The 23,682-nt window shown below is 48.3% G+C and overlaps 3 protein-coding genes, 1 long non-coding RNA gene and 1 other non-coding gene across 5 annotated transcripts; 3 read left to right on the forward strand and 2 right to left on the reverse strand.

The window, feature by feature from the left end:
* Positions 1 to 1,677: 1,677 nt before the first annotated feature.
* LOC121536034 (NADH-ubiquinone oxidoreductase 75 kDa subunit, mitochondrial) lies at positions 1,678 to 10,967 on the reverse strand. Its single transcript, XM_041843317.2, is given in 18 exon segments — positions 1,678 to 1,940; positions 2,082 to 2,154; positions 2,355 to 2,489; positions 2,603 to 2,778; positions 2,927 to 3,081; positions 3,295 to 3,455; positions 3,787 to 3,810; positions 3,812 to 3,917; positions 4,166 to 4,294; positions 4,666 to 4,811; positions 6,651 to 6,765; positions 6,925 to 7,059; positions 8,820 to 9,005; positions 9,267 to 9,397; positions 9,511 to 9,777; positions 9,902 to 9,993; positions 10,123 to 10,199; positions 10,757 to 10,967. Coding segments are annotated over 17 exon segments (2,196 nt in total). The 5' UTR covers positions 10,196 to 10,199; positions 10,757 to 10,967; the 3' UTR covers positions 1,678 to 1,848.
* Positions 10,968 to 11,397: 430 nt separating this feature from the next.
* Positions 11,398 to 14,594, forward strand: LOC121536035 (elongation factor 1-beta). Its single transcript, XM_041843318.2, is given in 7 exon segments — positions 11,398 to 11,553; positions 12,281 to 12,403; positions 12,733 to 12,775; positions 12,777 to 12,857; positions 13,455 to 13,521; positions 13,846 to 13,971; positions 14,370 to 14,594. Coding segments are annotated over 7 exon segments (675 nt in total). The 5' UTR covers positions 11,398 to 11,473; the 3' UTR covers positions 14,525 to 14,594.
* On the forward strand, positions 14,122 to 14,250 carry LOC123484541. The gene has a single exon (XR_006658569.1). It is a non-coding gene; the product is annotated as a small nucleolar RNA SNORA63 (small nucleolar RNA).
* A 214-nt stretch (positions 14,595 to 14,808) lies between the features above and the next one.
* Positions 14,809 to 20,435, forward strand: LOC121536036. The gene is given in 8 exon segments (XM_045214999.1): positions 14,809 to 15,803; positions 16,950 to 17,003; positions 17,197 to 17,248; positions 17,348 to 17,575; positions 17,687 to 18,956; positions 18,958 to 18,974; positions 19,093 to 19,158; positions 19,160 to 20,435. Coding segments are annotated over 7 exon segments (2,946 nt in total). The 5' UTR covers positions 14,809 to 15,803; positions 16,950 to 16,966.
* Positions 20,436 to 22,949: 2,514 nt separating this feature from the next.
* Positions 22,950 to 23,438, reverse strand: LOC123484537. Its single transcript, XR_006658568.1, has 3 exons — positions 23,351 to 23,438; positions 23,144 to 23,280; positions 22,950 to 23,032 (listed from the first exon to the last, which is right to left on the reverse strand). It is a non-coding gene; the product is annotated as an uncharacterized LOC123484537 (long non-coding RNA).
* Positions 23,439 to 23,682: the final 244 nt, after the last annotated feature.

Raw genomic sequence — 23,682 nt, forward strand, 5'->3', positions numbered from 1 at the left:
ACGCTGTGATTCAATTCAATAAACTTTATTAATCCCAGAGGGGCTGTTGTTGCTGGCAGGATGAACATAAACTAATAATAAACCCAAGCAACAATACAGTGTAATGGGTATAGGACCCTCCAGAAATAGTCCATAGTGCAAATTCAACAGTCCGTACATCCCAGAAGATAGATTAAATCTACATTGGTGGTGTAGGCACTCTGGGCTCAGTCAGTCCATGTCCAAAGACACTCCACTCTCTCTCCCACTCTGTTGGGTCAACTGCTGTTCTAGCACACCTCTGCATCGGTCAGTCCCTATCCAGATACTCCATGCTCTTCCACAGCTTCTCTGTCTCCTACTCTCTCCACAGCTTCTCTGTCTCCCACTCTACTCCACAACTTCTGTCTCCTAATCTCTCTTCCACAACTTGTCTCCTACTCTCTCCTCCACAACTTCTGTCTCCTACTCCCTCCTCCACAACTTCTCTCTCCTCCACAACTTCTGTCTCCTACTCCCTCCTCCACAACTTCTCTCCTTCACAACTTCTGTCTCCTCTCTCCTCCACAACTTCTGTCTCCCACTCTCCTCCACAGCTTCTCTCTCCTCCACAACTTCTGTCTCCTACTCCCTCCTCCACAACCTCTCTCCTCCACAACTTCTGTCTCCCACTCTCCTCCACAGCTTCTCTCTCTCCTACTCTCTCCTCCACAGCTTCTCTCGCTCCTACTCTCCTCCACAGCTTCTCGCTCCTACTCTCCTCCACAGCTTCTCTCTCCTCTACAGCTTCTCTCTCTCCTACACAGCTTCTCTCTCTCCTACTCTCTCCTCCACAGCTTCTCCCTCCTCCACAGCTTCTGTCTCTGCTACTCTCCTCTACAGCTTCTCTCCTACTCTCTCCTCTACAGCTTCTCTCTCCTACTCTCTCCTCCACAGCTTCTCTCTCCTACTCTCCTCCACAGCTTCTCTCGCTCCTACTCTCCTCCACAGCTTCTCTCGCTCCTACTCTCCTCAACAGCTTCTCTCTCCTACTCTCCTCCACAGCTTCTCCCTCTCCTCCACAGCTTCTCTCTCCTACTCTCCTCCACAGCTTCTCTCTCGCCTACTCTCTCCTCCACAGCTTCTCTCTCTCCTACACAGCTTCTCTCTCTCTCCACTCTGTTGGGTCCAGCACTACAGTAGCACACCTCTACCTTGGTATCTTTGGAGGTCAGCAAGGTGACCATGCTCTCGGTCCTCGTTATGAGGTCAAAGCCCATGCAAAACTCACTGAACAGCACAGCGAGCCCCAGCACACACATCGCAATCTGCACCGTGAACAGACTCCTCTCATCGGCTGTCCATTTTCACCCCTGGGGAGAGGACATCACAGCAGGCACATACGATACCGTTCCCCCACACGTCCTGCGCTACAGGAGAAGATTTGACCGGTCGTGGCATTAGCTCTCCACACCCTTAAATTAATCTTAGGGAAGTTAAAGACTGGAGTCTGAATTAAACTGATGTCTGAGAGGTTTATAACAGAACTGGCCATCTCTGCTGACGTCACTCAGTATTGGCTACAACGCTTCCACTCTACAAAGTCACAAAGCAGACAAGACTGTTATAATGTGTGGAATAAAGGATAAACAGTGGTGTTGGAGTTGTCCTCATGAGGGCAAGGTGAGAGACGCGCACAATAACACAAGGACAGAGTACTACAGGATAAGATTTTATTCATAATCAAGTTTCATTTTCTTCAACAGTCTCTTCCCTTGAACTCAGTGTGGAAATTACATCTTTACAGCAATCAGCAAAAAACTACTTAAATAAAGGAGAGCGTCATCACTGTGTCTGTGCGTTTGGCTGTCTGAGTGTGTGCGTATGAGTTCAGCAGATGGATGGTTCGTCGACGGCGTCAGCTCCCTCTGTGACGGCTTTAACACACTTGGCCATAGTCTGAGACGCTCTACTGATGGGATCTATGAGAGAGAGAGAATGTTACACACACACTCATTTCCTCACACAAGTGACAAAAGGATCCCACCAATTATCCATGTGCATTCCGCCCTCTCATCAGTCTGACAAACAAACATTCACAGAGCTATGTCTATGGTACATACCTGTCATATAGAAGTCTTTAGCTGTCAGCTGAGGAGAAACGAGAGGATTTGCTAGAAGAGTCTGATTCACAGCCTAAGAGAGAGAGAGAGAGAGAGAGAGAGAGAGAGAGAAATAAAGGACGGTTGAGTATGCTCTCAATATCAGTGTCAAAAACAACAGTCTCCAATGATGATTTCATAACAGTTGATTGTAAAGAAAAGTCAGTTAAGGGGTGGAATGTTAAAGGCTATGTTCTGACCTGTGAGAGTTTGAGGTTAGGGGTGAAAGGTTACCTGTGAGAGTTGGTTGGCCTGTTTGAAGTAGTTGGCCTCCTCAACGTCGTCGTAGCGGACCAGGTTAGGAGAAACCTCGGCCAGCCGGCCCCTCACCTCATCCACAGAGTCATAGGGTAGAGTCAGCCCCGCCAGCTGCAACACACACATTAGTTACATATAACACACACACTTTATATACACACACACCACGTCTTCAAGAAATGCATACGGTATGGGTGTGTGTGTGTGTGTGTGTGTGTGTGTACCTCAGAGATGGCTCTGATGATCTTCCAGTCCTCCCTGGCCATGCCGGGCGCGGTGACGGCCACGCGTGTCTGTTGACTCCTCCCCTCTGTGTTGACGTATGTTCCGTTCTTCTCCGTGTACGCCGCGCCGGGCAGGATAACGTCAGCCATGGTAGCACCCACGTCTCCATGGTGACCTGGCAGCGATACACACACAGCCCTCAGACATGTACCATACATATGCTGTATATAGAATGGCAGGTGCGTGTGTTGCATGGGAAGAGTGCACTGGGTGTGTGTTCTACCCTGATAAATGAACATGTTGTCCTGTGTGTGTGTGTGTACCCTGGTAGATGATCATGCTGTCTTTGGGCAGGTCCTGTCTGGTGATGCATTCTCCGTCAGCTCCTAGCAGGAACAGAACCTTGGGCGGGGCTTTACGGATAGACTCCACCCCCGCCTTGTAGCCCAGATCCAGGGCTGCCACCTGACTGGCTACCCTGCAGATAGACAAACAGATGATTGGACGCTAGTAGACACACACACACAGATGATTGGATGCTAGTAGGGATAGACAAAATTGTTAGCTGTATGCTAAACGCTTATATTAGCTATATGCTAAATGCTGGTAATAGCTGGATGCTAATTGCTAGTAATAGCTGGATGCTCAATGCTACTAGAAGTTAGCCCAGAGATAGGTTTAGCATGTTAACCTGTGTAGGACATTGAGGACCTTCCAGCCCTCATCCACTCCGCTGCTGGCCCGAGCGTTCTGGGCGATGGTTTGCACAGAGCTCAAGATGGCTCCTCCGTCCTCCCTCTGAAGAGAGGCACTACCCACCACCACTACCGGTCGCTTGGCCTGCGCCAGCACCTGGAGGAGGAGAGAGAAAGAGAGAAGGACAGGGAAAGGTTAGGGCATTGCATAACCACTAACAGAACTGGACCACGTCCAGTAGTACACAACATTATGGAACGCAGATGGAAATACATGGTCTAGATTCTAGAACAGACATGCTTCTCTGTCATGCAGAATGACCAATCATGTCAGTTCTATTCATGACATTCCGATCTGTAACAATGTTGGTTGCAGCATTTCTCTGTAACAATGTTGGTTGCAACATTTCTATCGACAACAATGCAACCCCAACTCGCGCCGACTGTCCCCCTCCAATCCCTTCCCAGTCTGTGGTGGCCGTGGTTACCTGGCAGAAGGGGTGTGTTCCGTTAAGCGATGTCCTGCAGCACCTGAGTAGACTCTCCCAGGTGGTCGTAAGTGTAACTCAGATCCGCACTGCTCCCCACCACAGACACCTTCAACTCATTATGCAACCAGCTGAGAGAGGAAGGGGAGATGGTGAGAGAGGCTTCCTACTGCAAGTTGGTGTGTGTGTGTGTGCGCTGCTGCAGACATCAATTAATGTGTGTGTGTTTATGGAGGTTGCACTTTTGGATACATCTGTTGAAAGCAGGACCTCACTTCAAGGATTGGTGTGTGTGTGTGTATGCAGCCAATGTTTAGGTGTGTGTGTGTGTGTGTGTGTGTGTTTGAGTGCATTTAGATGTGTGTGTGTGTGTGTGTACCTCTTGCGGACGCGTGCATTGAAGAGCGGGGCTTCGTAGCGAGGGTTGGTTCCTATAAGTAGCAGCAGGTCAGCTTCCTCAATGCCACTGATCCGAGAGTTCAGCAGGTAGTTGGAACGCAGGTCAGAGCTAAACAAACCACAATACAACCTATTACTAACCATGAGACAACTTTTTACTAACATGCCATTACTAACCATAATACAACCTATTACAACCTATTATTAACGTACCATAACCAACCATAATCTAACCATGACGCAATATACAATTCCTTCACCCTTCTCTACCTCACTACTCCCGACTCACCCCTACTCCCACACCCTTAACTCACCCCTCCCTGATTTAGCCAGCCCCAGTGTCGGGGAAGACCTCCTCCCCCTCCCTGCCACCCTGACTCACCCAGCCCCAGTGTCAGGGAAGACCTCCTCCCGCACCCTGACTCACCCAGCCCCAGTATGTGGGAAGACCTCCTCCCGCACCCTGCCACCCTGACTCACCCAGCCCCAGTATGTGGGAAGACCTCCTCAGTACAGAGGTTGTCACTGTTCAGTCTGTTGAGCAGGTCCTTCAGAGACACCAGAGCCTCCGCATCCACCATACCTCCAGCTATGGCTGCCACGTCACTGCCCTGGGCCCCCTGCAACTACACACACACACACACACACACACACATTACAGAAACATTACACACGATACCTAAACATACATACAGTGCATTTGGAAAGTATTCAGACCCCTTCCCTTTTTCCACTTTGTTTCGTTACAGCCTTATTCTAAAATGGATTAAATAAAAAATATCCTCATCAATCTACACACAATACCCCATAATGACAAAGCTAAAACAGGTTTGTAGAAATGTTTGCAAATGTATTAAAAATAAAAAACAGAAGTATTCAGACCCTTGCTATGAGACTCGACATTGAGCGCATGTGCATCCTGTTTCCATTGATCATCCTTGAGATGTTTCTGCAACTTGATTAGAGGTCCACCTATGGTATATTAAATTGTTTGGAAATGATTTGGAAAGGCACACACATCGGTCTATAGATGTTCCCACAGTTGACAGTGTATGTCAGAGCAAAAACCAAGCCATGAGGTCGAAGGAATTGTCCGTAGAGCTCCGAGATAGAATTGTGTCAAGGCTCAGATCTGGGGAAGGGTGCCAAAAAAATTCTGCAGCATTGAAGGTCCCCAAGAACACAGTGGCCTCCATCATTCTTAAATGGAATAAGTTTGGAACCACCAAGACTCTTCCTAGAGCTGGCAACTTGGCCAAACTGAGCAATCGGGGGAGAAGGGCCTTGGTCAGGGAGGTGACAAAGGACCTGATGGTCACTCTGACAGAGCTCCAGAGTTCCTCTGTGGAGGTGGGAGAACCTTCCAGAAGGACAACCATCTCTGCAGCACTCCACCAAATCAGGCCTTTATGGTAGAGTGGCCAGACGGAAGCCACTCCTCAGTAAAAGGCTCATGACAGCCCACTTGGAGTTTGCCAAAAGACACCTAAAGACTCTCAGAACATGAGAAACAAGATTCTCTGGTCTGATGAAACCAAGATTTAACTCTTTGGCCTGAATGCCAAGCGTCACGTATGGAGGAAACCTGGCACCATCCCTACGGTGAAGCATGGTGGTGGCAGCATCATGCTGTGGGGATGTTTTTCAGCAGCAGGGACTGGGAGGCTAGTCAGGATCGAGGAAAGATGAACGGAGCAAAGTACAGAGAGATCCTTGATGAAAACCTGCTCCAAAGCGCTCAGGACCTCAGACTGGGGCGAAGGTTCACCTTCCAACAAGACAACGACCCCAACGACCCTAAACACACAGCCAAGACAACACAGGAGTGGCTTCGGGACAAGTCTCTGAATGTCCTTGAGTGGCCCAGCCAGAGCCCGGACTTGAACCCAATAGAACATCTCTGGAGAGACCGGAAAATAGCTGTGCAGCGACGCTCCCCATCCAACCTGACAGAGCTTGAGAGGGTATGCAGAGAAGAATGGGAGAAACTCCCCAAATACAGGTGTACCAAGCTTGTAGCGTCATACCCAAGAAGACTCAAGGCTGTAATCGCTGCCAAAGGTGCTTCAACAAAGCACTGAGTAATGGGTCTGAATACTTATGTAAATGTCATATTTCAGTTTTTTGTTTTTAATACATTTGCAAAAATTTCTAAAAACCTGTTTTTGCTTCGTCATTATGGGGGGATTGTGTGTAGATTGATGAGGGGGAAAAAACGATTTAATCAATTTTTTAATAAGGCTGTAATGTAACAAAATGTGGAAAAGTCAAGGAGTCTGAATACTTTCAGAATGCACTGTATATACTAACTTTTTATACAGACAAACATTACAGGCACCACTTCAGATCTTCCTATAGACAGACAGAAAACAATGTCATTGCCTACAGTGTCCAACATGTCTGTTGAGTGACAAACATCAGTGACAGACACATCACAGACAGACGGACACTACACACAGACTTACTGCTCCGGCCACGCGTGTGAGTACGTCCTCCCAGGATGTGGGGACCAGCTGTCCTGACGCGTCCTTCACCATAGGCTGGGTCAGCCTCTGGCGCTTCAGACCGTCATACGCAAACCTACAAACACACACACGCTTTATACACATGTAACACACACGGTAGACACGGTATCAACACACACGTTATATACATATATTGATTGGACTTTGAAGTTCCAACTGTTTGCAGGGTGATAGACAAGTAAGGGGTGTGGTTAGGGCCAGGTCTGTGTCTCACCTGGTCTTGTCTGAGATCCACTCTTCGTTGATGTCTTCGTTCAGGCGGGGCAGAACCCTCATCACCTCTCCACCACGCGTACTCACAATGATGTTACTGCCTACTGCATCCAACACATCTATAGACTCAGTCTTCCTACAAACACACAACAATGGTTCTGCCTACACCGTCCATCATGTCTATATACTGGATCTAGAGTGTAGATCCATCTTCCTTTTTACAAACACACACATTGTACACACACACTTGATATATTCTCACACACACAGTACAGTGGGGAGAACAAGTATTTGATACACTGCCGATTTTGCAGGTATTCCTACTTACAAAGCATGTAGAGGTCTGTAATTTTTATCATAGGTGCACTTCAACTGTGAGAGACGGAATCTAAAACAAAAATCCAGAAAATCACGTTGTATGATTTTTAAATAATTAATTTGCATTTTATTGCATGACATAAGTATTTGATCACCTACCAACCAGTAAGAATACCGGCTCTCACAGACCTGTTAGCTTTTCTTTAAGAAGCCCTCCTGTTCTCCACGCATTACCTGTATTAACTGCACCTGTTTGAACTGCGTTACCTGTATAAAAGACACCTGTCCACACACTCAATCAAACAGACTTCAACCTCTCCACAATGGCCAAGACCAGAGAGCTGTGTAAGGACATCAGGGATACATTGTAGACCTGCACAAGGCTGGGATGGGCTACAGGACAATAGGCAAGCAACTTGGTGAGAAGGCAACAACTGTTGGCGCAATTATTAGAAAATGGAAGAAGTTCAAGATGACGGTCAATCACCCTCGGTCTGGGGGCTCCATGCAAGATCTCACCTCATGGGGCATCAATGATCATGAGGAAGGTGAGGGATCAGCCCAGAACTACACGGCAGGACCTGGTCAATGACCTGAAGAGAGCTGGGACCACAGTCTCAAAGAAAACCATTAATAACACACTACGCCGTCATGGATTAAAATCCTGCAGCGCACGCAAGGTCCCCCTGCTCAAGCCAGCGCATGTCCAGGCCTGTCTGAAGTTTGCCAATGACCATCTGGATGATCCAGAGGAGGAATGGGAGAAGGTCATGTGGTCTGATGAGACAAAAATAGAGCTTTTTGGTCTAAACTCCACTCGCCGTGTTTGGAGGAAGAAGAAGGATGAGTACAACCCCAAGAACACCATCCCAACCGTGAAGCATAGAGGTGGAAATATCATTCTTTGGGGATGCTTTTCTGCAAAGGGGACAGGACAACTGCACCGTATTGAGGGGAGGATGGATGGGGCCCATGTATCGCGAGATCTTGGCCAACAACCTCCTTCCCTCAGTAAGAGCATTGAAGATGGGTCGTGGCTGGGTCTTCCAGCATGACAACGACCCGAAACACACAGCCAGGGCAACTAAAGAGTGGCTCCGTAAGAAGCATCTCAAGGTCCTGGAGTGGCCTAGCCAGTCTCCAGACCTGAACCCAATAGAAAATCTTTGGAGGGAGCTGAAAGTCCGTATTGCCCAGCGACAGCCCCCGAAACCTGAAGGATCTGGAGAAGGTCTGTATGGAGGAGTGGGCCAAAATCCCTGCTGCAGTGTGTGCAAACCTGGTCAAGACCTACAGGAAATGTATGATCTCTGTAATTGCAAACAAAGGTTTCTGTACCAAATATTAAGTTCTGCTTTTCTGATGTATTAAATACTTATGTCATGCAATAAAATGCAAATTAATTACTTAAAAATCATACAATGTGATTTTCTGGATTTTTGTTTTAGATTCCGTCTCTCACAGTTGAAGTGTACCTATGATAAAAATTACAGACCTCTACATGCTTTGTAAGTAGGAAAATCGGCAGTGTATCAAATACTTGTTCTCCCCACTGTATATATCTCACACACACAGTACCTGGTCTCCCAGGGTCGTGAGGTGAAGGCGTATGGTTTGGAGGTGAGGGCTCCTACTGGACATATGTCGATGACGTTTCCTGACATCTCGGACATGAACATCTTCTCCACGTACGTTCCCACCTGCATGTTGTTCCCTCTGCCTGTGGTACCCAGGTCCTCTACACCTGCAATCTCACTGGCAAAACTGGCATATGGAGAAATAAAAAAAACAATCAAATCAACTGATCAATACCAACCCATGGCCAGCAATCTCACTGGTAAAACTGGCATTTAGGCACAAAGGCCTAGCATTAGAATGTATACAGAGTGGAGATAGGAGTACGGTGGCTGACAAGGACATACAAAGCGAAGGGAGAGAGAGAGTGAGGAGTATGGTGGCTGAGAGGACAAACAAAGCGGAGAAAGATTAGTACGGTGGCTGAGAGGGACACAGCATAGTACTCACCGGATGCAGCGTGTGCACTGGATGCAGCGGGTCATGATGGTTTTGATGAGTGGTCCAATGTTCTTATCCTCCACGGCCCGCTTGTCCTCAGAGAAACGACTGCGGTCTGAACCAAACTGCATGGACTGGTCCTGAGGCACAACCCACACCCAAAAACACAACAGTCAGTATGTGTGTGTGTGTGTGTGTGTGTGTGTGTGTGTGTGTGTGTGCGCATTTACACGTTCAGAGTGTGTGTGTTTACCTGAAGGTCACACTCTCCTCCCTGGTCACAGATGGGGCAGTCCAGAGGGTGGTTAGCCAGCAGGAACTCCATCACTCCCTCTCTGGCCTTGCGGGTCTTCTCTGAGTTGGTCAGGATGTTCCAGCCTTTCATCACTGGCATGGCGCACGCCGCCGCCAGCTTTGGGGCTTTCTCGATCTCCACCAGACACATTCTGCAGTTCCCAGCCACAGACAGGCGCTCGTGGTAGCAGAATCGAGGAATCTGCACCCCCATCTTCTCACAGGCCTAAACAAACACAAATACAATGAGTCAGTCACAATAAAACACACAGCCACAATTAGTCACCAGGCCTACTGCATAACCCTACATGGTGAATGGGGTCAGTGTGAGGTCAAAGTTCAAAGGTTACCTGCAGCACTGTGGTTCCAGGCAGCACCTCCAATGGTTTCCCATCAACAAACACCTCCACCATGTTACTGGCAGCTCTTGCTGAGGTACGCACTGCAAACACAAACACAGATAACACTTCAAAGTAATCAGAAACCCTAGAGAGAAATTGTGTGTGTTCGCTTCAAAACACAACATGCATTCATGTATCCAAGTAGCTTGAGGTGCACACACGGTCTTTACCATTGTTGGAGGGGACCAGGCTGCCCTTGGCTGCCCCAGCTAGCGCGCGGCTAACGGCTGGCAAACGCAACATGACGCTGGAAAGAGAGCAGAAGTGAAACATATCTAACTGGCTATTGTATAGCTAATCGTTCTAGTTAGCTTATCTAAGAGTAAGACACAGCATGGGGTACATATGTCATAACAAATTACATTAGTTGTATTAATTATGATAATATGTGTGCACTACTGCCGGTGGTCTATGGCAAGGGACAACTGCATAACGACCTGTAAACTCAAGATGTTACAAAATCGGACACCTTGCTAGCTGTGTCAACTTACTAGAAGTTGTCACACACACAGTCAACATAAGAGTGAATAAATGTCCACATCAGTTAAGTTACATGAAACGGCCTCCCCTGTCTCCAATGTTAGCTAGTACTGCGTTGACGTTTTCTCAGCACTCGAGTTGGTGTTGTCGAATGCTTTCTTAGCAAGTTAGCGTTCAATGTTAGCTAGATACAAGTCAAGGACACGGGACATCGCACTGAATTTACAGAGGCTGGCTGTTACTAAATCCAAATAATAAATACTAATGTAAACTATACAATCTGCATGGTCACATAGGAATTAAGTATTGGTATTTTATTCTTACCTTGTCGCTATTTGGCCTTCTTGACCAGAACAGCGATTAATGTATGCACTAGCTAGAAATCCTATGGCGAATTTTCGGCAGTCTCCGTCACAACAACGAAAATGAACGATTCACCACGATATATCAAAGGAAGAAATAGCCCATTTTGCCCATACTTCTTAATTAAAAATGAAGTTACATGTATTTACATAATCTGAAAACATATGCCTATGTTCAAAACGATTAGAATCATAAAGATATTTAACGTTTTCAAGTTATTATTGACTATTTCACCCGGGAAAAAGTTAGTACTTCCGGTTTAAATGCTTTCCTAGATGTTCGTGATTTTTGCGCTTTTACTGTTTAAATAACCCCTTTGATGTTTAATATATATATATTTTGAAATACATTAGCAAGCCATATTTTTATTTTTATCATATTATAACAGTATTGTTACGAGAGAGAGGAATGCTGATTGTATGCTGCATTTTGTGAGACTTTTTAATAAACTTGAAACAATCAAAACAATAATAGGATCTCTAACTTTGTAGCTGCAGTGTGGTGAAAGTGACATTGTTTTTAGAATGGAAGAAAATAACATTCCAAGGAGGGAACAAGGAGGTGGAGTCACACGGTTCGCGCCGTCACTGGTATAAAGTCCTCCTCGTGTTCCTCCTTCGTTCCTTCCCTCTTCCTGCACTCCACGTCTTGCTCGAGGTCTCAGAAGCATCTTGAACAATGGGCTTTGGCGATCTGAAAACCCCTGGCGGCCTCAAGGTCCTCAACGACTTTTTAGCCGACAAGAGCTACATCGAGGGGTTGGTAGACATTTTTACCAATTTTTGTTGTATATATCCAGTATCGACCTAGCTAGCCAGCCAATCAACGTCAACTATGGCGTCGCAGTTGGCAAGTTAGCTGTGTTAGCGACCTACTAGCTAGCGATCTAAACTTCGTGCGAAGTGCTTTACGGATTCGATTTTAAGTCATAGCTATTATACACATTTAGTCCTAAAGCAGACGCCAACCCCGAGGCTAGGTTTTGTGGACGCCCATAGTAGGTTATGGTAGTGAATGCTCTTCCTTAACGTTAATTGCTAGCGAACTTTGAATGACGTGGACGGCTGCCTATGAACGTTGTGGAATGGAGGGAAGTCGACCTTTGGCGACTAGGTTCTCGGTGCGGAGATTGCAATGCACTGATGGCTCGGCTAGTAGGTTGCATTTATCATTTTGTTTTGAGCTTGGTGCACAATGTGAAGTTGTATGGTAGTTCAGTAATAGGGCTAGGTAGCTCGTTAGTTAGCTATACAACTTGAGTGCAGTTTAGTGAGACTCAGGTACTAAACGAGGGGTGTATTTTTGGGAATTGGAAGGTCCAGAATGTTCAGATAGTATTTTGGAACTTGCATGATGGCTCAAGTATGATATGAAATCACTGGAATCTGCTCTACATGACTTATATCCGCAAAGTGCTGAAGGCACAGATCTAGAATCTGCTTGTCTTAATTCTATGCTGACTTGTAACTTTTTCTCCCTGTGCAGGTGGGTGCCCTCCCAGGCCGACGTGGCTGTGTTCGATGCAATCTCCTCAGCACCCTCCACAGACCTGTGCCACGCTCTGCGCTGGTACAACCACATCAAGTCATTCCAGAACAAGAAGGGCAGGTGAGTCCTGCACTATGATCACCAGTTAATCAAATGACTAGTTACCCCTTCACTACAGATCTAGGATTTGCGTGATGATTTCACACCATCTTTCGCCTGAGTGCCTGATGCACATCCTTTTATTACTGATGAATCTGGATCATAGATGTAGATAAGATGGGTGAATACATTAATTGGGATATCTGTCTAACTTGCCCTCCTGCTTTCTCCCCACCCTCTCTTTACCCCCCTTTTCTACTCACTGTTCTTCCCTGCCCTTTCTGTCTTTGTCCTCATCACTTCTCCGTCCTACTAATTCTCCACCTTCTCTTTCTCTCTCCTCACTGCAGTCTGCCAGGAGTGAAGAAGCCCCTGGGCCAGTATGGTCCTGCCGGGGGTGGAGGACAAGACTGCTGCAGCCGGAGACTCTAAGGATGGCGACGATGACATGGACCTCTTCGGCTCTGACGAAGAGGTGACTGTTTCCTGTTTTTAATTAAATCAACTTTATTAATCCTCAGCGGGGTAACTGGATTTCTAGGTATCAATGTCAGAAGCAGAGCCATAGATGTACAGAGCTATCCATGTTGGCCCCAAATGTTCTAGAACAATGACGTTCTCATATGGGGATTTCAGTAATCTGACGTTTAAAAATTAAGATGGGGCAATGTATTTTATATTGGGCGGCAGGTAGCTTAGTGGTTAAGAGCGTTGTGCCGGTAACCGAAAGGTCGCTGGTTCTAATCCCCGAGCCGACTAGGTGAAAAATCTGTCTGTGCCCTTAAGCAAGGCACTTAACCCTAATTGCTCCTGTGAGTCGCTCTGGATAAGAGTGTCTGCTAAATCACTAAAATGTATTTGTAGGATCTAACATGGCTGAACTCTGTCAATCTATAGCTCCCTTCCCTGTTCCCCCTTGAGCTATGACTGGGTTATATGATGCTCTAACCCATCTTTTGGCTGATCTGGTGACGTACCACCTTTTTAGTTTGATTGCCCCAGTGTCTCTCCCTACTGTTGGGTAGTGGCTGATCAGCTGACCCCACTAACCTTTGACCTCTCAACCCTGCAGGAGGACGCAGAGGCAGAAAAGCTGAAGGAGGAGAGAATCGCAGCTTACGCCGCCAAGAAGTCAAAGAGTACGTCACGCACACATACAGCCAACATTACACCTTGTTTAATGTAGACTAGTAAAGTCACAGCATAAAACACACCCTGCAATGCTGTGAAGGACAAGAGAACATTGCCCACATGCATGCACAAAACTGGCTATTCTATGATGATCCTAACACCATCTTTCGGCTGATTCGTGATGGACACCTTTTATGATCTGAGTACTGCCAGACTTTATCAAAGGTCATTGTGTGCCTGTTCGGTTGTTTTGAGGGGTTGAAACTCACGGTCGGTTTGTCTGTCCTGTGCTCTTTGTTTGTTCTTTCTGTGTGCGCGTCTCTCCACCACAGAGCCCACACTCATCGCCAAGTCGTCCATCCTGCTTGATGTGAAGCCGTGGGATGACGAGACGGACATGGCCAAGCTGGAGGAGTGTGTTCGCAGCATCTCAATGGACGGCCTGCTCTGGGGACAGTGTAAGTATAGGGAGAAGGCACAACAGTGGAGGCTGGTGAAAGGATGACAGCTCATGGCGAAGGCTGCAATGGAACTGCAGTTTCTTTCCAGCCATTCACTAGGGCACAACCTAAGGACAGTGCAAAAGTTACCAGTGCTAGTATTTACTGCTGCAGGATAAGTTACAATGCAGCTGGTTCAGTGCTGCTTTGTCGTTCCCCCTGCACACAGAAACATGTTTCCTACTATCCCTGTCTGTCTGCACTCCACGGAAGGCAGGGACGCTTGGTCTCAAACACTTTTCCTGTAGGTCTTGCTCAATCTGTCATGGACTCTGCTCTTGTTTGAATGGGCGCCTTGGCTAGAATGTCTCTCCACCAAAACTGGTGTTGACATCTGTTCTCTTCTCCCCCTTCAGCCAAGCTGGTACCAGTGGGCTATGGCATCAAGAAGCTGCAGATCGGGTGTGTGGTGGAGGACGACAAGGTGGGAACAGACCAGCTGGAAGAACAGATCACAGCCTTCGAGGACTATGTCCAGTCTATGGATGTGGCTGCGTTCAACAAGATCTAAAACTCAAACACTTACCAACAAAGACACTGAGCACCTTGGAGCCGCAATAAAAAGCACTTCAGATGGAAAATGTTTGTCGCAGTTGCATTCTGACAAAAGTTGTTCTGTCAGTGTCTTGTTTATGTAGCTTTTGAGGGAAGACTTGGGTGTTGGGGACAACTCGGATGGTGACTTGCATTCTCCATTGAGGGTGCTGAAATTGCTCTGCCATTTCCTGGTTGCTAAAACAAGCTGTGTAGATAGTCATTGTACCACCTAAACCGCTGTGAAATACATACTCAATAACATAAAAATATTGTATTTTCAGCTGTTTAATGGTAATGTACTAAATGGGAACCATAGAAATGGCGCCATTGGTTCGTTGGGCAAATTCTATTTAGAAAATGATTGGCTGTTTTGGGAGAAACGCCAAATGTAGTAGGTGGTAAACACCTGCTTAGATCTTATGTTCTGAGGCATCAGTTAACATAAATTATACAATGTAATAAGCACAAAGGCTTCATTCATAAAGGTCATGGTAACTGACTGCCATCTCATCAAAAGTATAAGATCTGAGACTTACCTCAGACATCATTTTCAGCGTTTTTCCAAAACACTTATTTCGCCGTAGGGATGGCTGAACGAACCCCAGTTAACTCGTTTTTGGAGCACAAGCTGGCGTGCTCTGAGTGACACATAACAATTATATGTGAATTTGGTCCGTTCGCCCAAAAAGTGACATTGCAGCAACTATTTATTCTGAAATGTTTGACCATAGAGATGAAGGGCATAGCTCAGATTCATTACATTTTGTAAGTCGCTCTGGATAAGAGCGTCTGCTAAATGATGTAAATTTCAAAACATTATTTACCCTTAAACTCAATTGAGCCTTGGGAGATGACAATTGGGTCATTAGACATATTTCACAGAAGGGCAACCTGACGACCCGAGGTAAGAATGACTCAGTTGTATACCTTCCCGTTGAACGGTGTTGCAACAGCACAGTTCAATGGCTGAATAAAGATTTCTTACTCGGGCTGTTTACATTAGAACATTGTCACAGATCGATTCTGCTTACTTGGCAACTTAAGGGGTGCCTCTCCTATAGACACAAATGCGAACGCAGCTGTCTGGTGTGCTTAGTTTGACTATGAACCAGCAACAATTTGCGAGAGGGATGTCTCGCTTCCTCTTCCGTAATCTGCGGTAGGAATTCGTATCCGCCAAGCCCGGTAACGTCACTTCTCCGGGAAGAGAAGAGCTAAATACGGATGCCGACAAGAACGAATGGAATAAAAAAACAGGTGAAAAGGCGGGAAGGCATGTTTGTGTTCATACGGAAACTATAAACTCGTACAAATTGACAAGGGGTCTCTGCTGTATGGTATTTCTCTAGCATGCTGTTTTTAGTTCCGGAATCTCCCCCGTGCAAGCATGGCTAGCTAACGTTAGTGAGGCTGCTACTACTAGCAAGCTAGTGTAACGAGATCAGCTATTTCCCAACTAAAACATTACTTGCTAGCTACCTAAAGCTATGTTATGTGTTTATTAATTATGCATATCAGTGTTGCAGATTTCAGTCATCCAGCTAGCTCCTTGCTGTAGAAGATCAATTGTGATTTCTTCTGAGAAAGCTAATCGAGGATAGCAGTAGGCCAAATTGCTTTCTGTGGCTACGGTGTGTCCTCGTTCCAACCAATCACGGCGTAGTTAGCTGGTTAGTCACTTAAATTTCGCGCGAGCTGCAGATTTCCAATGGAATCCCACGCGCCGTGGAATAAAAAGCCTAAATGCAACATACAGATCTCAGGAGGCTTAAGCAATAACATTGGGATTGTAAACTAGCCAGCTAACTTTTATTGTTGTATCCTTATGGCAATGCTGGAAAAGCAAATAACTTCTGACAGGCCGCTTCCTTTAATTGTCATGTGTCACTACTTCAGTAGTTGGTCCAGAATCAGGTTGCCCTTGGAGACGTAATCCTGAGTGGCGCAGTGGTCTAAGGCACTGCATCGCAGTGCTAACTGTGCCACTAGAGATCCTGGTTCGAATCCAGGCTCTGTCGCAGCCGGCCGCGACCGGGAGACTCATGGGCGGCGCACAATTGGCCCAGCGTCGTCCAGGGTAGGGGAGGGAATGGTCGGCAGGGATGTAGCTCAGTTGATAGAGCATGGCGTTTGCAACGCCAGGGTTGTGGGTTTGATTCCCACGGGGGGTGGGCAGTATACAAATATATATGTATTCACTAACTGTAAGTCGCTCTGGATAAGAGCGTCTGCTAAATGACTAAAATGTAAATGTAAAGCCAGCCTGAGACTGATGCTTCCCTGACTCCTCCCCCAGCGAGTGAGTTGGTTTCTGGTGTTTTGGATATTATTTATTTCACAAGTCACACAATTTTAATGTACAGGATACACTTTATATTTTAGTCTCCTGTTTGTGTTTTCAGATGTAGGACACCAAATGCCTGCTGACGAGCAGTCTGCCCCCTCTGCTCAAGGTAAGTGGACAGAAAGTACTACTAGCCTACTCACATGCACAGTAGTTGAGCTTGCATGCGAGTGTGTATTGACTGAGTGTAAACGGCGTCAGTGTGCTACCTTAGCATACAACGCTGCCTCTATGAACTTGCCTCTGACTGGGCTTTAACCAGCTTATTATTAAGTTATTTTCTGTCTGTGTTTGTCTGACAGATGCAGAGCTGGGGCAGACAGATCCACAGAAGAAGGTGGACACTGTTAGCAGGTGAGTCAACAAACACCCACAGGGTTTATTTGTTGTGTTCGTGTTTTGGTTGGGCTGTGTTCACATCACAGTTGTGTTGTGGTCTCTTGTCTTCTCCAGGGGGGAGAGGGAGGAGGAGCAGCCCGGGCCTTCCAGAGTTCCTCCCCCAAGACAGGGTTACTGCAGCTGCTGCCAGATACTCTACAACAACGTGGAGCAGCACATCCTTAGCCCCAGACACAGGGAGGTGGTTCGTAGTGCTCGCACCCACGTCCCTTCTGGAAGCCTGATGGAGAGATTCCTATCGGACGTCATCCAGCATCACCCGCACCTCTACAACGACCCTTGGTAACACACACACACACACAATCCTTTAACATAACCCTCTATCCCTCTCAGTATTATTTCTGTCAGCCCTAGTCTCTTTCCTCTGATTTACCTTTCTGTGTGTGTCTTAAGCCCCACCCACGATGACCTGCCGTCTCTGAGCAGCCCGCTGGTTCCGAGGGAGGAGCTATTGGATCTCTGCGCCAGCGATGATGACGGGGCGTCGCTCGGAACCCGAGAGCACATGCCCAGCTCTGACGACTGTTCCTGTCAGCTCCTTTACGTACAGGAAGCGGATGTTGCCTCGGAAACAAGGACCAGCCAACCAGAAGAAGGTAGAGGGGGAAAGGCGGGGTCAGAGAGGTTAACCCCAACTGCTCCAGACCAGGACACAAGACCAAGTTCTGGGGAAGGGACCCACTCGCACACACCTTCCCCTGACCACTTACCAACACACTCCACCAGACCTTGTAGCCAGAAGCAAACCCCTCCTCCGCTCCACCGGAAAGCACACAGGAAGACCAACCGGCGGAGAGGGAGAGGGAGCAACTCCTCCTATTCCTCCATCCATCCCCCCCGCTCCCCCGCTTCTCCACAGTTGTGTGCTACCCCAATGGATCAGAGAGACCAGAAAACACCAGAGAACCAGCCTCCCTCCAAGCCGAGGGACCGGACCCCAGACCCCAAGCCCCGGACAGTAAACACTGGCTGGGCCGCGTGGGCGGGGGTGCCCCCCTGGAGGCGGAGGGAGACCCAGAAGGAGCAGGAATTCTCCAGTGACCATTCCGACCCTGAGGGGGACACGATAGAGGAGGTGATCCAGAGATACTGCTACGGCCGCAGTCCCACACAACACCACCAGAGGGACCTTAACATATGGACAGGGGGGGAGAGAGGGGGGACAGGGGGGGAGAGAGGGGAGCCAGGGGGGGATATGGACAGCTTCCACCTTAGCCTCCCTGGCTCACTGGGAGTGGGTTTGGAATCAGAGGACAGTGAGGACTGGGACACCCCTGTGCAGGTGGCTATTGGGAGGGGGCAGGAGCGGAGGAAGGACACCCCTGTGGTAGTGGGCTTAAAGCAGGGTGGAGGGGAGCGAGAGGGCAGGGACCTGGCCTGTCTCATGGAGGTACAGGTGAACATGGAGGACCAGATGTACACCAGCCAGCTGGACTCTGCCCTCAACCCTGAGACTAGGACAGCGGGAGAGAGGGGGGAGACAGGGATGGGGGAGACAGAGGGAGAAATGGAGCTAAAGGTGGAGGAGATTCTCCCTGCACTCCCCCACATCCCTGTGTCCTTTCTGGGGAAGACGTGGACCCAGGTGCTGCTGGAGGACGAGCAGAAGGTGGAGAACATGGTTCGAGAGTTCCGAAAGGGAAGGTTCCTCTGCTACTTCGAAAAGCGAATCCCTCGCCAGGTACGCACAGACGAGATTTTGACCTGACTCATCAGGATTATTTCTACATTATTGAAATCCACCAAACAGCTACTTTTTTCTCTCCTAATTTGTACATTTCTGATGATGTCATTCACAGGTACGGGAAGCGGAGCAGCAGCGATAAGGGGCGTGGCCAGAAAGAGGGGATGGAAGACAGGGGGGTGGGTTCCCCTTGGTGACCATGACAATGACGACGACCCAGAATGCCACAAGAGTGGGAGGGAGGTGCTTAGGCGGAGGAAAGTTAGTAGGAGTTATCGCCTGGCGTCCAGGTGTCAGGTGGTCAAAGTGAGTCACGGGACACAGACTACAGCAACCGTCATCCCCACCATCCGACAGAGAACACTGGACCAGACAGGCAAATCCCCGGACATCCTAACGCTGCCCTGTCAGGACCCCAGCGTTGACCAGAAGACCCCAGAGATAAAGACAAGGCTGTGCTCTCTCCGCCTGCCTGCCTCCTACTCCCGCATCATGACCCCCCTGCAGCCCAAAACCACCCTGGTCTATGTCCTCTCCTCCCCCGAAACTCCTTCCTTCGACCCCAAGCCCCGCCTCAGACCCATCGCAAGGGGCAACCGTGGCAGGAAGAGGTCATGTGACGGGGGTGAAAGCGACGTGGGGGCCAAGGTCAAATACAAAAGGGTTCCTTTGAGGTACTATGACCCTGCCACCCACCGCATTCTGAAGACCCCCCAAGGGCTTAAACCTCACCCCCTCCTCCTCTGGCCTCCCCCAGACCCCCCTCAGTCCCACGTGGTCAGACAACTGTTCAGGAGCCTGAGTCCAGACATCAATACAGAGAGACAAGGGGGAGAGGCGGGGAGAGATGGGTTGGGGGGAAGGAGGAGGGGTCGTAGCGGGGGCAGTGTGGCGTCAGGCTCACTCTTAGAGGCAGGGGGGTCATTTGGGGCTAAAGGTCAGGGTTCATCTGTTGCAGGGTCATCTGTGAACACGCCCTTCAGCCAGTCCTCTCTGTCCAATAGCAGCCGATTCCTACTGAGCACGCTCTCTCCCGACACAAACTCTAACCCCGAAGTGACCCAGAGCCGGAGTGGGGGTCGAGGAGGAGGGCGACGGAAGTTAAAAACGGACCGACCTCTAACCCCTGAGAAAGGCCACTCTCCTCCATACAGGCCTTGGACAAGAGGGGGTAGGAGAGAGCGACTACCAGCAACACGCAGCTCAAAAAGGGGGCGACCACCTCAAATCAGCCCTCCCCCTAAACCTCCACCACCCCAGGACCTCTCTCCCACAGTCAAGCCCAGGAAAGGGCCCTCGAGACGGGTCGCAGAGAGTAAGAAACTCCCCAGGCCCAAAAGCCCAGCCAAGGCCTCAGCTCAGAGAGTGCCTTCGACCCCTCTGAAACAGGCCATCAGAACACCAAGCCGCCGGTCGTCCCCCGACAAACCCCTGCTCCACTGCCCAACCGAACACTGAGGAGGAGAGTGAGAGATGACGGGATGCATCTCAACAGTCTACAGTGGCTTCCTTTCCTTGTCTCCTTTCCTCCAGCTGCACTGACATGAAGTTACATGGGCGTGTTTAGCAGGGTGAATGTTCATAATGTAGCAGATACAAATGTTATTACTTCACATGATAAGAGAGCTATGTCTGCTCCATTTCATTACAATTCTACCTGAAGCCGGTGAATGTTTCCAGATTGCTTTCTCCTGTCCTGTTTTCAGTGCAGATGAAGGAGAGGAGATGAGCATCTATTGAGATGGACCCTGGTTCTCTGAAGAGACTGGGTGAGAGAGAATGTAGAAAGGTGGAGGAGAGATTGCCTCTTCCTCCCTCCTCCGCTTCCCATGTTTTGCACAGAAACCAGCAGCAGAAGAGTTAGCAGGATGTTTTCTAGCTGTCTGTTTTGTCATGGTGGTGGTTGTGTTCTCAGTTTTTTTTTACAATCAGGATATTTTTTAAAGTTTATAATGGCTTTTTTTGTGAAAAAGCATTGTTTATTTAATAAATAATGTACATGAATTAAAACATTCTGTCATAGGTTTCTTTAATGAAAGAGCAGAACCATTTCAGGACAACTGTACTATATACAAATATCAGTTTCATATCTATTACACAGGAAAGTATGGAATTTACACAACTCACATCATCAGGCGTCAAAGTCTAGGGAAGCCTTCTGGATACATGCTCTGGCCTGTGGTTGTGTGGGAGGATGGGACATGAATTGTGTGTGCGAGTTTGGAACAGAGTGTGTGTTCACTGCAGAGACGAGATGACACACAGAGTCCCCCACTTCCTCTGCAGCCTCCAACAACCCCAACTCCCGTCTGCAGCCTGGAGAAACAGACTCATACCTTAATACACACACACACGTGTAGTAGTGTTTGTGCAGGACGATAGAGCTCACCCGTAAACTCACCTGTATGTGTGTGAGTATGTAGCGACAGCTCACTTATTAGTCGTTGCACCAGCTCACACAGTTGCTCCTCCTCCACTAAACTACACATCCCAGAATACTCCTCTTCAGAGACACGCTGGTCTTTCATCGGCCCAGTGACCTGCCCATCACAGGGCTGTGGGTTAGAGGTAATTCTCCCGTGCATTGTGGGAGTATGAGTCTGCTCCTCATCATCATCATCACCTCTCTGTTCTTCTGTCTTCATCTCATCCCTCTGCATCTTCTCTGTGTAACATTCTTCCTCCTCTTCCCTCTCCTCCTCCTCCTCTTCCCTCTCCTCCTCCCCTTCTCTCTCCTTCTCCCCTTCTCTCTCTCTTTCTCTCGATCCAGAGGACGATGCAGAGCTCTGGGACTCTACGGGAGAGGCTATGTCTCTCTCTGGCCTGTAGTTAGCATGTGGCATGACATCAGCATGTGGCATGACATCAGCATGTGTCCCTGACATGCTTAGAGCCTGTTGAAAGGAAGAAGGACATTTTAGCACATCGAGTCAGGCCTGTAGTCTGAGGTGTGTGTGTGTGTGTGTGTCTATCTGTGAGAGCATGTCCTGCAGTCTGAGGTGTGTGTGTGTGTGTCTACCTGTGAGAGCATGTCCTGCAGTCTGAGGTGTGTGTGTGTGTGTCTATCTGTGAGAGCATGTCCTGCAGTCTGAGGTGTGTGTGTGTGTGTCTATCTGTGAGAGCATGTCCTGCAGTCTGAGGTGTGTGTGTGTGTGTCTACCTGTGAGAGCATGTCCTGCAGTCTGAGGTTGTGTCGTCTCAGAGTCTCCATGTTGGCCTCCATCTCACAGCAGCGGTCCTCCAGCGAGCCCTGCTCCGATTGGACCGCTACCCTCCACACCTGCAGCTCCTCTCCAGCAGCCTAGACACACACACACACGTGTAATGAGCATCACCCAGGCTATAGGTTAGAGGTTAGAATGCTATAGTGATTGAGGATCACCCAGGCTATAGGTTAGGAGGTTAGAATGCTACAGTGATTGAGGATCACCCAGGCTATAGGTTAGGAGGTTAGAACGCTACAGTGATTGAGGATCACCCAGGCTATAGGTTAGGAGGTTAGAACGCTACAGTGATTGAAGATCACCCAGGCTATAGGTTAGGAGGTTAGAATGCTACAGTGATTGAGGATCACCCAGGCTATGGGTTAGGAGGTTAGAATGCTACAGTGATTGAGGATCACCCAGGCTATAGGTTAGGAGGTTAGAATGCTACAGTGATTGAGGATCACCATTTGTCCCTCTGCAGGTCCCTGATGTCCTTAATGAGGACAGAGTCTCTCCTCTGGGGACAGAAACAACACAGACATGAATCAATAGAGGATCTAGTGGAGCGTATCAATAATCTTCTGATGATTAATTTAGCATAAATCTGAACCATACTGAAAATCCACTCGGCTGAGAGGTGAGGTGTAAAGGGCGGGGGGTGAGGTGAAAGGTCACCTGTGGCTGTGCTTCCTCCTGCTCTTCCTCAGTCTGTAGGGCTTTAGATGCCTTCCTGATCCTGACAGATGGGGGGCGTGGCCAGCGGTTGGGGGAGGATTATAGAGAGGGGCTCTGTCGTCAGGGGGTGTGTCCTCAGCGGCAGACTGATGTGAAGGGTCAGGGGGGGTGAAGCTGTAAGCAAAGAAAATACAATGAAAACATGTATTACTCTTTTTTAAAAACTAAAACAAACGTTTTTCTTCTCTTCTGGTGTACACACAGGTCCATCTCTGATTGGTCTACCTGGTCTGCGGCTCCCCTCGTGACTCCGCCCTGATTAGGCCCCTTCTCCTCTCTGCCTCCCTGTGTGTGTATCGCCATGGTAACAAGGCGTGGCGGGCGCTGTATGCTAATGAGGCTAGGGATTCTTTCCAGGATGGCTGGATACGAAACACAACTGTCAGTCACAAAAGTGTATGTGTGTGTGTGTATGTGTGTGTGTGCGTGTACCTGAGTGCAGTGCTCCAGCACTGGGTGGGAGCTCTTGTGTTTTTTTGTGTGTCTCTCTGTCAGGAAGCAGGTTTGGCACAGATGAAGGTTCACACACTTCATACAGCGATACCTACAACACAGAGAGAGAGAGAGTCTGAGACACACTTCATACAGCGATACCTACAACACAGAGAGAGAGAGAGTCTGAGACACACTTCATACAGCGATACCTACAACACAGAGAGAGAGAGAGAGAGTCTGAGACACACTTCATACAGCGATACCTACAACACAGAGAGAGAGAGTCTGAGACACACTTCATACAGCGATACCTACAACACAGAGAGAGA

Source organism: Coregonus clupeaformis, unplaced genomic scaffold (genome assembly GCF_020615455.1).
Source record: "Coregonus clupeaformis isolate EN_2021a unplaced genomic scaffold, ASM2061545v1 scaf0348, whole genome shotgun sequence".
Classification (NCBI taxonomy): Eukaryota; Metazoa; Chordata; class Actinopteri; order Salmoniformes; family Salmonidae; genus Coregonus; species Coregonus clupeaformis.